Here is a 16308-nt window from a genome sequence, read left to right on the forward strand (position 1 = left end):
GCTATGTATATTTTCTGAATAAAATGGAATGAAAAAATTAGCAATGAAAGAAAGGAAAAATTCATGAAAATTGAAAATGAAAATAATAAACTCTTGAGCCAGATGCATAAGATAAAAATAAAAAGGGAAATTAGTATTTGGAGAAAAGCAAAACAAAACAAAACAAAACAACAACAACAACAAAACATGCCAAAATTTATGGCATGCTGAAAAAAGAAGCACTGAAAATAAAGTTTATAGGTAAAATTTATAAAAATGTTTACAGGTTAAAGTCTATCCTGCAGTAAGGTGTCTGGCAGTCTGCAAGTTGGTTGCAAGATCACCTGGGAAGATGCCAGGAACCGTGATGGCAGAAGGCACCTTCAGTTTCAAAAAGTTGCTGAATCAGTGCGAGAACCAGAGGCTCGAGTCTCCTGGAGGAATTGCTACACCCACAGTGTATTGGGTCAGCTTTTAGATTTGTATTTGCTCCACAATGACACGAATAATGCAAGATGTCTTTGGAAAAGGATACCACCTGCTATCAAATCTGCAAATTCTGAACTTTGGGGAATTTGATCAATAGGACAGAGGATCTGGCAGAGAGATTTCCCTGGGATCTATATGACCATCTGTGTCCACCAGTGGCCTCAGATAGTCATGCTAATCATGGGAGCACTTAGACATGCTACTAGGAGACATGCCTTCCTTGAGGACTTTTGAGGTTGTGAAAGTTATATTAGAAAAAGGATGGCAAGCTGCCGTTGTCAGGGGTTTGGTTCGCCCAGAAAGCCAGTTGCAGATTCCCTGGATGTTTCCTGTAACAGGTTTATTTTTTTTCCAGAGCCTGCCCCAGTTCCACAAATCCTCAATGAACAGCAGTTGTCCAGACAGACTGATTATGTGGCTTTCCTTGAAAACTGATGCACCGTTCTGAGTTCAGCATCCAATTCAAATCTTATACAATGACAAATATAGAAATGTAAAATGTTCATTTTACTGGATGGATTATAAGCACCTCAGCATCCTTACTATATAATTAAATACTATATATATATATATATATATATATATATATATATACACACACACACACACACATACATATATACATATACATACACACATACACACTTTATGCTATATAGTTGTTAAAAGAATTCTCATGTTGTAATATTTAACAATTTGGTTGGAGCCTATTAGTATTATGCAGTTAGTTTATATTTCTTGGAGATTCATAATAACTCAAGCTCTTCTGCTTTGTATAGAAGAGTACAGAGCTTTCCTGGCACACAGCCCCATCTGCACGACTGTTTGGATAGCCACAGTGATGCTCTTGGACTGCAGCAGTATCATGCCCAGGACCAGAGCCTGAATTCCTGGGATTGTGATTCACCCTCTTTGGAGAAAATGTTTTCTTTTATCCCAACCCATGGAGAATCATTAACAGATACAGAAATATAGCTTAGGACAAATAGATCTTTTTCTGAGTAAGCCAGTTTGTTAATGTTAGTTTTCTTCCAACAGTGTGAGTACCTTAAGTTTTGGCAGTGGAAGGCTCAATGTGAGAATGCGATGTTCCTATATATTAAGTTTGGACATCTCCTTTCAGAAGAAGGGGAAGATTAAGGGTACAGTGCCTTGTGTGGGGAAGGAAGCAATTGTTATAAGTGTTCCAATTTTCTGCCATCCAATTTTTTGCTTATATTTATACTGTGGTTCACATCAGGCCTTTTGAAGACATGCTAAACAAGTCTTCATTCTTTATATGACAACCCCCAAATATTTAAAGTTGTTTATTGCATCCTTAGTTCATTTATTCTGCATTTGTTCAATAAATATTTAATTGAATTCTTCAACTGTTTCATCTGAGCTGGTTTCTAGAGTTTTCACTACTTTGGTCTTTCTGTGGATACTTTCTAGTTTGTCATTGCCTCTCAAAATAAGAATTTCTTAATTCAATGGAAATGACATCCACAGTGAATCTATGTAGCAAAAATTACATAATTTATGTTTTCAACTATTTTATTGGGTATTTCAGTTTTTTCATCATCCTAGACCCCCACTCCACTTCTTTTTGCTTTTACTTACATATTCCTTTCTTTTCAAGAAGCAAAAAAAAAAAAAAAATATGTAAGTTCGCCAAAATTCTGAATGTCACAGTGTGTACAGTACTGAATGAGAGGAGCTTTGGCATTGGGTATTAGAAAGTAATTTTCATTACAGATGTTTTCTTCATTCTGGGTCAAGGCGAGGTAACACAGGAAGAATAAAATTTTCAAAAGCAGAGTCTTGATTTATGAAATATCCAGATGAATGTGCATGAGCATGCTGCAAAGCTGCCTTCTGCTGGGCTGTGATATGCTGCTGTTCTGCAGGATCCCGGAAGTCCTTATTAAGAGTGGGTCTGGAGAGTGCAAGGCTAGTTCCAGGATGATTTGTTGAAGATTGGTTCTGCCTAAGTAATTTTCGTTTCTCTTTGTCCAGTTCTGCCAAGATTGCAACTCTATTTTTGTTTCGAAAATCTTGTCCTGAAGGGTTTGCTGCCATTTTCCTGTTTTCTGTTTCAATTATATTCAGAGGCAACGGATTAGCCCTTTACATTCACCCAGGACATCTTGGCACTGGGGAGGCCTCTCTGCGGGTTGCAGCTGTCAAGGTGGAGTGAACTTTGTTTTTAATGGCTGATTGGAATGGACCCGAAAATTCATTAGTGGGGTTGGTTGATTAAGCAATGGTGTAGAGAGTGGAGTGCAGCTCTAAAGGGCTGATGATGGGAACAGCAGAGGATACAATTGAGCAGGAGCCTCAATACTTGGTTATTTACCTAGCCTGGGGTGCTTAAGAGAAAGAAGATCACTAAATAACACTCTCCTTAAAAAAGAAGAGATAATCATCACAGTAAATGAGGACAGATACAGATAATAAGAAAAATCAAAGGAACAAACCACCCCAAACAGCCCACAACACTTTAACAACTGATCCCATTGACACCACTTCAGAGGAAATGGCGGAGAAAGAAACAGAAAGTTCATAGTTAAAATGTCCAGTGAACTAAAAAAGATGTAGAAAACAAACTAATAAGAAAATATAAGAAATTAATGATCATTTCAAAAAGAGGTAGAGATTTTGACAAAGAAACAAATAAAATTCTGGAATTGGAAGACTCAATAAACCAATTTAAAAATTTGGTTGAAAGAATCATTATAAATTATACCACATAGAAGAAAGATTTAAGGCCCTGACAAAGTATATAGTCTTAAAAATAAAGTCAACAATAAAGAAAAAATGTTAAGAGTCTATTACCAAAATATTCAAGAAAACTGGAATGATATTAATAGCCCAACTGTAATAATTATTGGCATAGACTAAATCATTGAAATACAAACTAAAGGAATGTAAAACTTTCTTAATAAAATAATGTCAGAAAAATTTCTAAACCTCAGAAACAAGATGGAAATACAAATATAAGAAGTATACAGAAATCCAAATAGGCAAGATCAGGAAAGATCCATTCAAGGCATAGTATAATTAAAATGGCCAATGTACCTAAGAAGGATAGAATTCTAAAAGCTACAATAGAAAATTATAGAGCACATTTAGAGGAAAACCTTTAGAATTTTTACTGATTACTCAGTCCAGATCCTAAAAGCCAGGAGGGCTTGGAATAATATATACCAAACCTAAAAAGGTAATGGGTACAAATAAAGTTGCCATATAACCAGAAAAGCTATACTTCACAACTGAAGAAGAAATTTTAAAAATTCCATAATAATCATAAACTAAAAGAATTTATAACCACTAAGCCAGCATTAAAAATTATTCAATAAAATGTTTCATGCAGAAGAATTAAAGAATTTAAAAATAAACATAACTAGTGTATGGATGGATATAGTCAATTAAAGGAGAATGAAGTCTCAACTAAGTATTAAAAATATGAAAATGACAGGAAATAAAAATCATCTCTAATAACACTAAATATAATGGTCTAAACTCTCCAATAAACAACATAGGTTGGCAGATTAGATTAAAAAATAAGGCCCAATGATATGTTGCATAAAAGAGACTCACCTTACAGACAAAGATATCTGCAGGTTGGAGGTGAAAGGCTAGAAAAAGATATATCATGCAAAGAGAGACCAAAAACAAGTAGGAGTGGTTACTCTCATATCTGATAAAGTAGGCACTAAGCCAAAATTAAGCACAAGAGATAAAGAAGTTCACTTTATTTGTTCAAGGGAATTATCTAGCAAACATGTATAATAATTATAAATATTTATGGCCAAATATATGTGTACCTGTACACATAAAACAACCTACTCAATATAAAGAATCAAATAGATGCTGATACAATAATATGGGTGATTTCAACACACCTCTCTCATCAATACATAAGTCATCCAGACATATTAAATGAAGACTTTTCAGAACTAAAAAATGCTGTTAATCAGGGCTGGGGTTGTATCTCAGTGGTAGAGTGCTCACCTAGCATGTATGAGTCCCTGGGTTTGATCCTAAGCACCATGTAAAAATAAATAAACAAAATAACGGTATTGTGTACAACTAAAAAAATAAATATTTTTTTAAAAATGCTTTTAATTAAATGGACCTAACAGATAACTATAGAATATTTCTTCCATCAATAACTAAAATTCACTTTCTTCTTAGATATACAGGGCACCTTTTTAAACAGACCATATTTTATGACAAAAAGCAAATTTTATGACAAAAAGCAAAAAATAATAAATAAAAGGCTGTATGAAGTGGCCTTGGATGATGATTAGGGCATGAGGACTCCATCCTCATGAGCAGGATTAATGCATTATAAAAGAGTCAGTTTAACCTTTTCTGTCTCTTGCCCTTCTATCTTCTGCCATGGGATGATGCAGTAAATGAACTCTCACCAGATGATGGCACCTTGATATTGGACTTAGCCTCCAGAATTGTGAATCAAATAATTTCTGTTTATTATAAATTATCTAGGCTGTAGTAGTCTGTTATGGTAGCACAAAATGAACTGAGAGACCTGGTTTCCCTAACTATTATGTTGGTATTTTTGTGCATACATAGTTGTTCAATCTGTTACATCCTAAGAGGGATGAATACAGCAAAATCTTATTCTGACATTATTTTTTTCTGATAGAATTTTATCTAGAGCTTCTTTTGATTAAAATGCTTGGATAATATGGGAAAATATTTGGCTAATATGGGAAAATAAAGCAGTTTAGGTATTTCAATCAGGGAAATATTTATTAAGGTGAATTGAGTCTTATTATATTAGAAAGGTTGAAGGAACTTTTGCCTGATACTGCTGTAATGACTCCTTACATCATTAATTAACAAGAAGAGGCTACCATTGAAAGTATGATGTAAGAACACAGCTTAATAGTTATGATCCTGGGGTTAAATAAATTTAAGCAAAAAGATAGAATTATTTCCTCATCTACCAAAACAGCTTCTCTAGTATTGGGGATTCAATACTGTTTGATTCTGGACAAAAGGCAAAAATCTAAGGAAATGTGGGACACATTGAGACAATTCAAACTCCATTTTAATGTCTGGAGGACTGGAAAGGGGAACCTCCAGGGAATGAAAAATACTGGGGAGATAGTGAAGAAGCGTGTGAAAGACTGAAGTTGTTTATGATTTTCAGGCCTTCATTTTGAGCTGTGCGAGCATGGGTATGATAAGGAAAAAAGCATGAAAAATCTGAAGAGAAAGTCAACCACCCTGATCTCAGAAGGTTCACTGGTTATGTGGGATACACCTAAGTAATATCATAACGCACAGAAAATGGAAATTACGTTGAGACCACTATCTTCAGAAGGCTTTTATAACACATGGTCTAAACTCAGATTAAGTTTCTAGTAAAATAAAGATGTCAATAGCTTCTATAGGATGAAAGTAATACTCATAGTCTAAAAATCCTATAGACATGTTCAGGACATAATCCCAAATTACTTGACATACAGCAAAATTGGAAAATTAGAATTTTCATGGAAAAAGGCAATGAACAGACAACTGAAAATGTCCACCACAAATTTGGTAAAAGACAAAAGCCAAAAAGATTCAATAAATTCAACCCAAACCAAACAGGATAATCCTCAGAAACTTATTCTTCGACACATTATAAACTATGGAAACCAAATGACAAAGAAAAAATATCTTGAAAGCAGACATAGGAAAATGTTGGAGCTGGGGTTATAGCTCAATGACTGAGTGCTTGCCTAGCATGAGTGAGGCACTGGGTTCGATCCTCAGCACCACATAAAAAATAATAAAGATATTGTGTCCATCTACAACTAAAAAATATTTTTTTTAAAAAATACAGATATTTGTTCATCTACAACCAAAAAAATGTATCTGTCACCATTAGACTAGCATGACTGAACCATTAAGGGAAGTTTCTCAGGATGAATGAAATGTATATAACCTAGAACTAGGATATACATAAAGGGATGAAAGGAACTGAAAATAGTTCATATGTGGTAAATATAAAACACATTTTTATAATCTAAAAAATTTATTTGAATGTGTATACCCCAAATTTAAACATTATACTGTGTATTTCTAAATGTATGAAGAAAAAAGTTAGCAAATATAGCAAAATCTGGAATGTACATTTTTATATCACATCATTTATCAAATAATTTGTTATTTGGTTACCATTTAACTGAAATTCTTAAGAACAAAAAATGGTATATTGCTTGAGTAGACTATGATAGCCAAACTGTCAAAGAAAAAAGAAAACTCTTGAATGATACCAGAGGAAAATGTTAAATATAGATATTAGAGAACAACAATTCTAATAACTGTGGACTTCTCATCAGAAAATATGAAGGTCTGGAGACTATGGAACAACCTTTTAAACATGGGTAGAAAGAAGATCAAACAAAAATGCTCTATCTGGGAAAAGTGTGCTTTAGAATTGAAGGCAAAATAAAGAACTTTTCTGGAAAGAAAAGCTAAGAGGATGCATTATGCCAAATCTATGCTGTAAGAAATGCTGATGGGTTTTCTTACTTTGGCTAAAAGCAAATGTTATCAGAATAAAATAGGATCTCTAAGGATATTTTGAAAAGCACTGAAATTTTTAAAAAATCTGAATAAATTTTTAAAATTCTCTCATTTTTTTGAAATGTTTATGATTGTTTAATGACCAAACTGTAAAACTGTGTTTTGGAGTTTATAATTTCTCCAGATATACATATTGCAATTGTAGCTTAAAGACAGTGGCAATATGAATAATGCACCTATTAGGTTGTAAGGTTTCTAAAGTTAACATGAAATTATATACTACTAAAACAAATAGTCTGAGAGTGTATATTTAGTCCTACAGTAACCATTAAAAAACAATAGAAGTAATTGTAGCAAAATTTTAATAGATTTATTCAACAGAATTCTAAAAACTAAGAGTATTGAATATTTCCAAATTGAGATGATAACATTTTTTGGGGGGGGAGGTCATTGATTCATATATAGGAGATGCAGAATGGTTTTAGGATGCCATTACTATGAACTACTTGTATTATTCATTTTTCTTTTGCAGCAGAATTTTTAAAAAGTCACTTGTCAAAAAAATTTTTATAGCATTATGTTATCATATGAATGAGTAATAAGAATTAAGAAACACTGGATCTGTAAATATTTGAGGAATTTTCCAGTAATAAAAATAAGCTATTTATGTTTTATTGAATTATACTGCCAGAACCTTCCTTCTTGCTCTGTTTGTTCCACTAAAGCTCAGTATTTGTAATAAATTTTTTTCATAATCTGCCATCTGCTCATTGTATATTGTTGTAGAGCAGTATTTTGTTATTACAAAATATTTTATAGTATTTTAACATGTCTACTACAACAGATAAATTAAACTTATTCTGTTATTAGTAGGGAGCCAATACAACAAAAATATCAAAATTCTATGAAATCACACAATTTGATAGTGGAAAGGCTTGGAAAAATTTGTTGATTTATTTTTTCCCCAAAATGCTATTTGCATAATCTTTGTGTATTCTGCTGTAGCAGCAAACTATGTTCCTATTCATTTTTTTCACCCCATATTCTTTATTGGTGCATAGTAATTATAAATAATGGTGGGATTTATTATTATATATGTATACATGCAAACAATATGACTTGATCAACATGGTTCCCTAGCATTTTCCCTTTTCCTCCTGTTGTCCCTTCCCCTGGTACCTTTCTTCTACTCTGCTGACCTCCCTTCAATTTTCATGAGCACTTCCTCATTTCCTATTGGCTATGGTTGCTTTTGCACTACAAATGCAATTGAGGAGGTATGGAGTTAGGGTATTTCTTTCTCTTTGACTCTGCCCTTTGGAGTATTTTCTCTTTTTTTTTTTTTTTTCTCTTTTGTCATTTGGAGGGCAAACCCTACTGTGATTCTCACAATTAAGAGGATTCTAGACTTTTTCGATAACACTTTTGTGTCTTGAATCACAGTTGGTGGTAAGACTGTCTGCTCTTGCTAGCTACTATGTTACTTTCCCCATTTTTTATTTCACTGCTTCTGTTAACTGTTATTTATGCTTTCTATTAGTTTTCCTGTAATACCAGCATGATAGATTTGCAATACATGTATGAAATGAGTCACTAAAAGTAAGGATATAATCCATCAAGTTTCAATATACTTTGGTGTAAATTTTGAAAATAGAAGAATAAAATTTCTCATCCAATTGTGCTTGCTTTATTATTTTATTCTGTAAGGAGGTTAATTCTCATGTTCTCCAGAGAGCCCTTATAACTTTTCAAAGGTCTGATAAGTTTGCTAGTTATAATTTTCTCTCTCTTTTTTTTCTTCTTTCTGCATTATGGAACAAAATATCTTACTGAGGAGAGAGAACTTTAATCCCCAGTGATTATTTTGTGGAGGAATTGCCCACTATTGTTTTTCCCTTCCCATGAGGGAATTTCTCTCAGGATCCTTTTCATGTTTATTTGTTAGTTTAATCAATGACAAAGTACAATAAACTTAAACACAATAATAAGAGATAAACCATGATTTTTGCTAGTATTTTTTATATTAGCAAGTTTGAGTCATGCTCTGAACAGTGAAAAAATGCAAACTGTTGCAGAAAAACTTCCTACTAAACAAAGGTTTGCTTCTTTCTTTTCATGTTTTTGTTTGTGAATATACTTGATTTCACATAAATGTAGTATTTCAAGGTAGAAATAGTATTTCAGTCTTGAAAATATGTCATATTTAATTTACTTATTGTACCTACCCTTTCTTTAAATGAGGGATAGAGAAGGGAAGCTTTACATTTCCTAATTTTTTTTCATTACTTCTGCCAAAACCAGGATCTTCTTAATGTGAACTATGAATTTAGGGAAAACATGCAGTTCTGTGGTTAATATGCTCTGACAGAGGTAATTTTAACTTTTCTTCTCTCTTCTAAAATTCATTGGTCAATATTGATACCGTTTACTTGTTTTCAAGAATGCAGACTATTGGATCTAGATCAAAAGTCCAATCTGCCTTAAAATCATGTCAGCTTTATTGAAACCACAGCAATAATGTAGTAAAAATTACAAGATACATTTTATAAGTTTACTATTTAGCCTATTCATTACAATCATGGTTTATATAAGCATACTTAAAAAACATTTTCATGGTATGTAATTTATTGAATTTATTGTCAGTTTCCCTTTCCATTTCATGATAAACTATTGAATAGTAAACTACTATGCTGCTTAATCTTTGTATAATACTAAGTCACTTAAATCTGTTTTTTATATCTCAGTTTATGCATTTGTAAAATTAGAATTAAAATATTTTTCCTTCTGTATCCCTCCACTGTATTTTAAGGATATTTTATAGTAATAGTAGTAAATATCCTAAATATAATGGAAGCTTGTTTAAATATACTTTTTTTTCCTTTTGTACTTTTCATTTGTGGAATCTTAGGTTGTCTTCTATGTTCTACATCCATGTGCAAAAGATTGCATTTGTAATTAACTATGTTCTAAAAAGAAAGAAAGAGCTCTGCTCAAGTTTTAAACATTTTCCACTTGTATCCCTATATTCAAAAAGAGTAAAGAAGGAAGAAAGTTAAAGACAAGGAAGGAAAGAGAGAAGAGGGGAAGGGAAAGAGGAAAGAAAATGAAAGTAAGATTTTCTTGTGTTTAGGAAATACAAGTAAAACCCGCAGTTTTTAGCAATGTTGTACCACTAAGATTTTTGTCACCATTATTTGCAGATCAATATATTTGGAAAGGTTTACCAATCAAATTAAACTCTTCACTAAGATTACTTTTAATAGTAATATAATTTTTTTTTAAAGAGAGAGTGAGGGAGGGAGGGAGGGAGGGAGGGAGGAGAGAGAGAGAGAGAGAGAGAGAGAGAGAGAGAGAGAGAGAGAGAGAATTTTTAATATTTATTTTTTAGTTTTCAGTGGACACAACATCTTTGTATGTGGTGCTGAGGATCGAACCTGGGCCGCACGCATGCCAGGCCAGCGCGCTACTGCTTGAGCCACATCCCCAGCCCCAATAGTAATATAATTTTTACGTTCATTGGTGATTTATGAAATATTGGGAACAATATGATAAAGCAACTTTTCTTCCATGCTTACCATTTGATCACTCGTTTCTTTCAATTTCACATCCCTCCAGTTCTGTTCATATCTCAGTTTTGAAGGATGAGCTGAGTAGGAACTCCTCCGAGGTGACTGAATTCATTCTGTTGGGATTCAGAACCCCTCCAGAGCTACAGATCCTCTTATTCCTCGTGTTCTTGGTGATCTATGTGGTCATCGTGGTGGGAAATGTCAGCATGATAGCGGTCATTAAGATGGACTCCAGACTTCAAACGCCTATGTATTTCTTTCTTAGAAACCTGTCCTATTTAGATGTCTGTTATTCCACAGTCATCGCTCCCAAAACTTTAGCGAACATCTTGACCAATGAGAAGAAAATTTCATACAATAGCTGCGCAGCCCAATTTTTCTTTTTTGCCTTGTTTGTCACAACTGAAGGTTTCCTTCTGGCTGTGATGGCATTTGACCGCTTCTCAGCCATTTGCTCCCCTCTCCTTTACCCTGTGCACATGTCACAGAAAGTCTGTGTTCAGTTGGTAACTGGGTCCTACATCTGCGGATGCATCAACTCCATGATACAAACAGGTTTCACTTTCAGTTTGCGTTTCTGTCAAGAGAACAGACTGGACCACTTTTTCTGTGATGTCCCAGCCCTGATCAAGATCTCATGCGTTGACACCTTTGTGAATCAGATTGTGCTGTTCGTGCTCTCTGCTGTCATCATCATCACCACCACCACCATCATCCTGGTTTCCTATGGGTACATCCTCTCCACTGTCCTCAAGATCCCCTCGACCCAGGGCAGGAGTAAGACCTTCTCCACCTGTGGCTCCCATATTGCAGTGGTGAGTTTATTCTATGGATCTGTGTTCTTCATGTACGCCCAGCCTGGGGCCATCTCCTCACCACAGCAAAACAAGATTGTAGCTGTATTCTACACTCTTATAATACCAATGCTAAACCCTCTAATATACAGTCTGAGAAACAGAGATGTGAAAGATGCTATGAAAAGAATATTATGTGGGACATGGTCTTCTCTGTGATATTTGGGAAACCACTGTATATTTGACAAAAGTTGCTTTCCAGTGATTCTAGTTACTCTAGGTTTTGTAAAATGGCAATATGTCGAAGGCATTTTTTATACAGAAACAAATGCCATTTTCTAAGTTTGATAATATAATATTTCTAATAATATAGGTGCATGACATTATTTTATTTACCTCATTACATAAAAGCATTTACATTCTAATTTTATGATGTGCTAATATATTTTCATTTTAATAAGTAAATATTAGAGTTGTCACTATATAAACATTAACATAATAGTCAATCTCTGTGTGTTATTCTTTATCTCTTTTACAAGATGAAGCCCATTGTGTTGATAGAAAATGGAAAATTAAAGATATTATGTAGAATGTTTTTGAGTTAAAGGGTTAATATTTCTCAAAAATTCAGAATTTGTTCAAAAATACATTCTGGGGACTCTCATCCAGAGAGTTACCATGTCTCTAAAAACGTGACACTTGAAGCTATCATTCAGGAAGCCTTTCTTCACATAGAAGTTGTGACAATAACATTCTGCTAGGTTTTATTTTACTCTAATATAAATTATTACATCATATATTAATGAAAGCTAATACATGAAGAAGACATAATATATACCATAGATTTTTTATTTTATTTTTTAATTTTTGGGTACCAGGGATTAAATTCAGGTTAACTAGGCAACTGAGCCACATCCCCAGCCCTGTTTTGTATTTTATTTAGAGATAGGGTCTCACTGAGTTGCTTAGCACCTCGGTTTTGCTGAGGATGGCTTTGAACTTTTGATCCTCCTGCCTTAGACCCCTGAGCCACTGGGATTACAGGTGTGTTCCACAGTGCCTGGCCCATAGATTGTATTTATTACCATTTTTGAATGAGGAAATTGAGGTCTCAGGAGCTTACGAAGTTTGGTGGGGTTAAACTCAACACCAGTAAGGTGCCAGAATTTTTATTATGCAAATTTATTATGCACATTACAATGCCTATTGAATAGTGTAAAATTGCAATTGTATATTCTAGCAACAGTGGTTCTGAAAAACCAGCCTCTATCTCAGAGCAAAGCCTGTCCAAGGAAGGGACATGAACTTTGTCCTTGGAAAAACCCACAGAGCGCTCCTAGGCACATTCCCACCCTGCTAAGTTGTTTATCTACAGGAGAGATCTGCTGTGCCAGGTGTCCCTGACTCAGTCAGGCTAGGTGGGGACCCATAGCAGCCCCCTAGCAGCCACCAATCAGCATGAGACAGGGAAATACCTGGGATGCCAGATGACCCTCCCAGTAGTTTATGATGTTGGGAAACCATGTAGTTCAGCACGTACATCCCTCTTGGCTTAAACCAATCAGTTCAAACAAATACCCCCTTTGTACTGACCAATCACCCCTAGACAACTTGTTCCCGCCAGTAAATGTGCTAATCATGTTTTAGAGTTGTTATTTGATTTTCCCGCGGTGTGTGATGATTTGCTATGATGTATGTGAAGTCCCTGCCCTCTCCAAAAAATGTATAAAAATGCTGCAAACCCTGGGTTCGGGGCCTCTCAGCATCACAAGTTGCTGTGTGTGCGTGCGGAGGACCGAGCTAGCTTGCAATAAACACCTCTTTGCTGCTTACATCGATCTTGGGTCTCTGGTGGTCTTTTGGGGGTCCCGAATTCGAGCTTAACAGTACTTGAATGGAGGTGTAGGCTCAGTCTTGAAGCATAACAAATTTGATCCTTTTTCTGTCATTTTTGGTATAAATATTCTGTTTATATTTTCTTTGTAACATTTTAAATAATTTTGGTATGGAGAATTATAACATTTTTATGTAATTTTACTTATTGGCCTGGCAATATTTATTACATATACCTATCCCATCAAAATCAGAACTTTTAATATTATTAAAGTTTTCATATATTATGTTTTAATTAATAGAAAAAGGTTTTTTTTTTTTATTACATGATCTAGATACAAACACTAACTCAAGTTTTTTCCCCCCTCATTAGCTAGTTTTTCTAAAACAAAGAGAAGAAAAGATTTCTGTCCTACTCTTTCTGCTTTTATTTATTATTTCTTTAAAGGTATATGAACACTAAATAATAATCAAGGCACTTACTTGAGTTAGGTGTATGGGGGGAGCAAGTCACTTGCTTGAAAAATATACTCTGCGTGGCATGTCACTGTTCTGACAGAAAATTTGTTTTTTAAATTATTTTCTTCTAAATGTAAATGTGGGTTATAACCAATCCCGTTGTGGCAGGATTTAAAAATTCTTCTTAATTGGTATGAATGATTGGATTTAGGCAGAAGAGGAAATCTTGGACTCCAAAGACTTCATGAGTTCCCTAAATACTCTAGTTCAACTTGACACTTAACTCCAGCTACTTAAAATGAAGTGATATCATATTTTCGATTTTTATTGTTATCTCAGGGAAATATATTTCAAAAACAATTCATAATAGGATGGACTGTCAGGCTAAAGCAGCATCAAGAAATTATTGGTCTTCTTAGTAAATAGGGCCTAAGTTATAACAAAATTTCCAATATATCCTAATTGTCCTTTTTTCAGTTTATGAAACTTATTGTTGTGATCATATAGTCTATTTTTGTACAAACTAGATCCTAGTTTGAGTTGCTTTTGTTATTGATTTGCTTGTATTATATATATATATATAATGTATAATATATGTATATAATATATAAAAATGTATAATATAATATATGTATATAATATATATATAAGATGTGTATGTATTTATATATTATGTATAAATATATATTTATTTAAAATTGACACATAATAATAGTATATATTTACAGTGTACAGAGTGATAATATGATAATATGTAAATGGTCAAGTCAGGATTAGCGTTTTTCCCTTTTTAGACAATGTCATTTCTTTGGGTTGGGGAGCTTTCAACACTTCCTTTCTGAATCATTATAAAACATATGTGACATCATTGTGCACTAGAGTCACCCTATTCTGCAGTACACTAGAATATTTTATTTTTGCTATCTAACTATATTTTGGTACTTATTAATGGATACCTCAGTTGACTTCATATCTTGGCTACTGTATAGAGTGCTGAAGTAAACATGGGAGTGCAGATATTTCTTTGATATGCTGATTTCATTGTTTTAGATATATACCCAGAAGAGCATCTGAATTATATGTATTATATGTATTTTTAGTTTTATGTGGAAATTCTCAGCATTCTCCTTGATGACTATATTAATTTGCATTCTCACTGAAAATGCAGAAGTGTTTCCTCTTGCTCTGCCTCTTTAACTGCACTTGTTATTTTTTATATTTTGGATTATGGCTGTTTCAACTGGATGGTCATCTTTATGCTGCTATCACATATTTGTTGGAATGGGATTTAGTGACTGAAAGAGCTACATCTTTTTAAAAAATTTCTTAGTTAATATTACTAGGTTTTATTAATGTCATAGAGTTTCTATATTTAAGAGGCGAAATTTTTAGCAAACATCTTTCTACAGATTTTAAATATTTGTTGCTATTAAATGTCTTTATTAGCTCACATTTTCTTAAAAAAATTCAATAGTGCATTACTAGTTTCTATTTTCTAATGAATAAACATAGGACACAGAAAACATTAAAAATTACTATATATTTATTTTACATGTGTTTAATAAACTTTAATTCCACTTTGAGGGTTTTAAAATTAAATATCATATTTAAAGCCTATTAGGTAAATGATCAATTTTTGAAGACATTTTTTTTTAAATCAGCACTTTCTGAAAGGATTGATATAAATTAAAAATACTTTATATATATGCCAGGTACTGTTTGAAGTGCATATATATTTCTTTAATCCTCAAATCATACTTATGGTAAAGGCAACATTTTATAAGTATATATATATATATATATCATGTGTGTGTCTGTGTGTGTGATTTAACTATTTCCCAAGTTTATTAATTATTTCTTAGAAAAACTTAATCATGTGCTGAATTTCACATTGCCAGTAATAAAAAGGGGGGCCAGGACTGAAAAGAATACAGAACTTTCCTACTTTAAAAGTCACACAGATAAAAATTATGTGGCAGTAGCTCATGAAACTTTATCCTCTCTGTGGATTGTAAAAGGAGTTATTATCTCAAATGTATTTAGAATTTTATTAAAATCTCCCTAACTTTATTAATGTTTTGCTTTCTTGATGTGTCACAAGCTGAATATGCTAAAGTATTATTTGTGTATTTTTGGTCATCTTTGCTATAATAATTCTTTGCTTCACTATATTATTTAATATATATAATTTACTTATGTATTTTATTACTATACATGCATTTCATTATGTATAGTAATATTTTTAAATATTTATAAATGCATTAGATTGAATTCTACTTTATTGAATATCAATATAATACTTAAGATAATTGAAAAATATTACATAGTATATTTTATTAAAACTTTGATATTTAATTTTTAATATGACATTTTATATCTGTATCTGTTTCAAACTCAACTCTTCTGCCCTCTGCCACTCCACACAACAAAGACATTTTATTCTTAAATGGAAGGCATTCATCTCGTTTAACTAATTGTAATGATATGTTGTTTTCTTCAATTTTGCTACCCTTACTACCTTAGTTCTCTGCTCCTTTTTTTGTAGGCTACTATTAAAATAATAATTACATTGCTTTCATCTCTGAGTGTTATAAGCCTAAATCATACACTTGTGTTCAAATATAGAAATTTATCTTTTGTTTGAATCTCTTTAAATC

The 16308-nt window shown here is 33.0% G+C and overlaps 1 protein-coding gene and 2 pseudogenes across 1 annotated transcript; 2 read left to right on the forward strand and 1 right to left on the reverse strand.

Moving 5' to 3' along the window:
• Positions 1-331: 331 nt before the first annotated feature.
• On the forward strand, positions 332-903 carry LOC143396927 (COP9 signalosome complex subunit 8 pseudogene; annotated as a pseudogene).
• Positions 904-2214: 1311 nt separating this feature from the next.
• Positions 2215-2529, reverse strand: LOC143396928 (SOSS complex subunit C pseudogene; annotated as a pseudogene).
• A 7993-nt stretch (positions 2530-10522) lies between these two features.
• On the forward strand, positions 10523-11578 carry LOC143398463 (olfactory receptor OR9H1-like). The gene has a single exon (XM_076855381.1). The coding sequence runs from the start codon at positions 10523-10525 to the stop codon at positions 11576-11578; it is 1056 nt and encodes a 351-aa protein (XP_076711496.1).
• The last annotated feature ends 4730 nt before the right edge of the window (positions 11579-16308 follow it).

This window comes from Callospermophilus lateralis, chromosome 4 (assembly GCF_048772815.1).
Source record: "Callospermophilus lateralis isolate mCalLat2 chromosome 4, mCalLat2.hap1, whole genome shotgun sequence".
In the NCBI taxonomy this organism is placed as follows: domain Eukaryota; kingdom Metazoa; phylum Chordata; class Mammalia; order Rodentia; family Sciuridae; genus Callospermophilus; species Callospermophilus lateralis.

Coding starts and splice junctions, on each gene's coding strand:
- LOC143398463 (XM_076855381.1), top strand. CDS start 10,523: ATGAAATATTGGGAACAATATGATAAAGCAACTTTTCTTCCATGCTTA.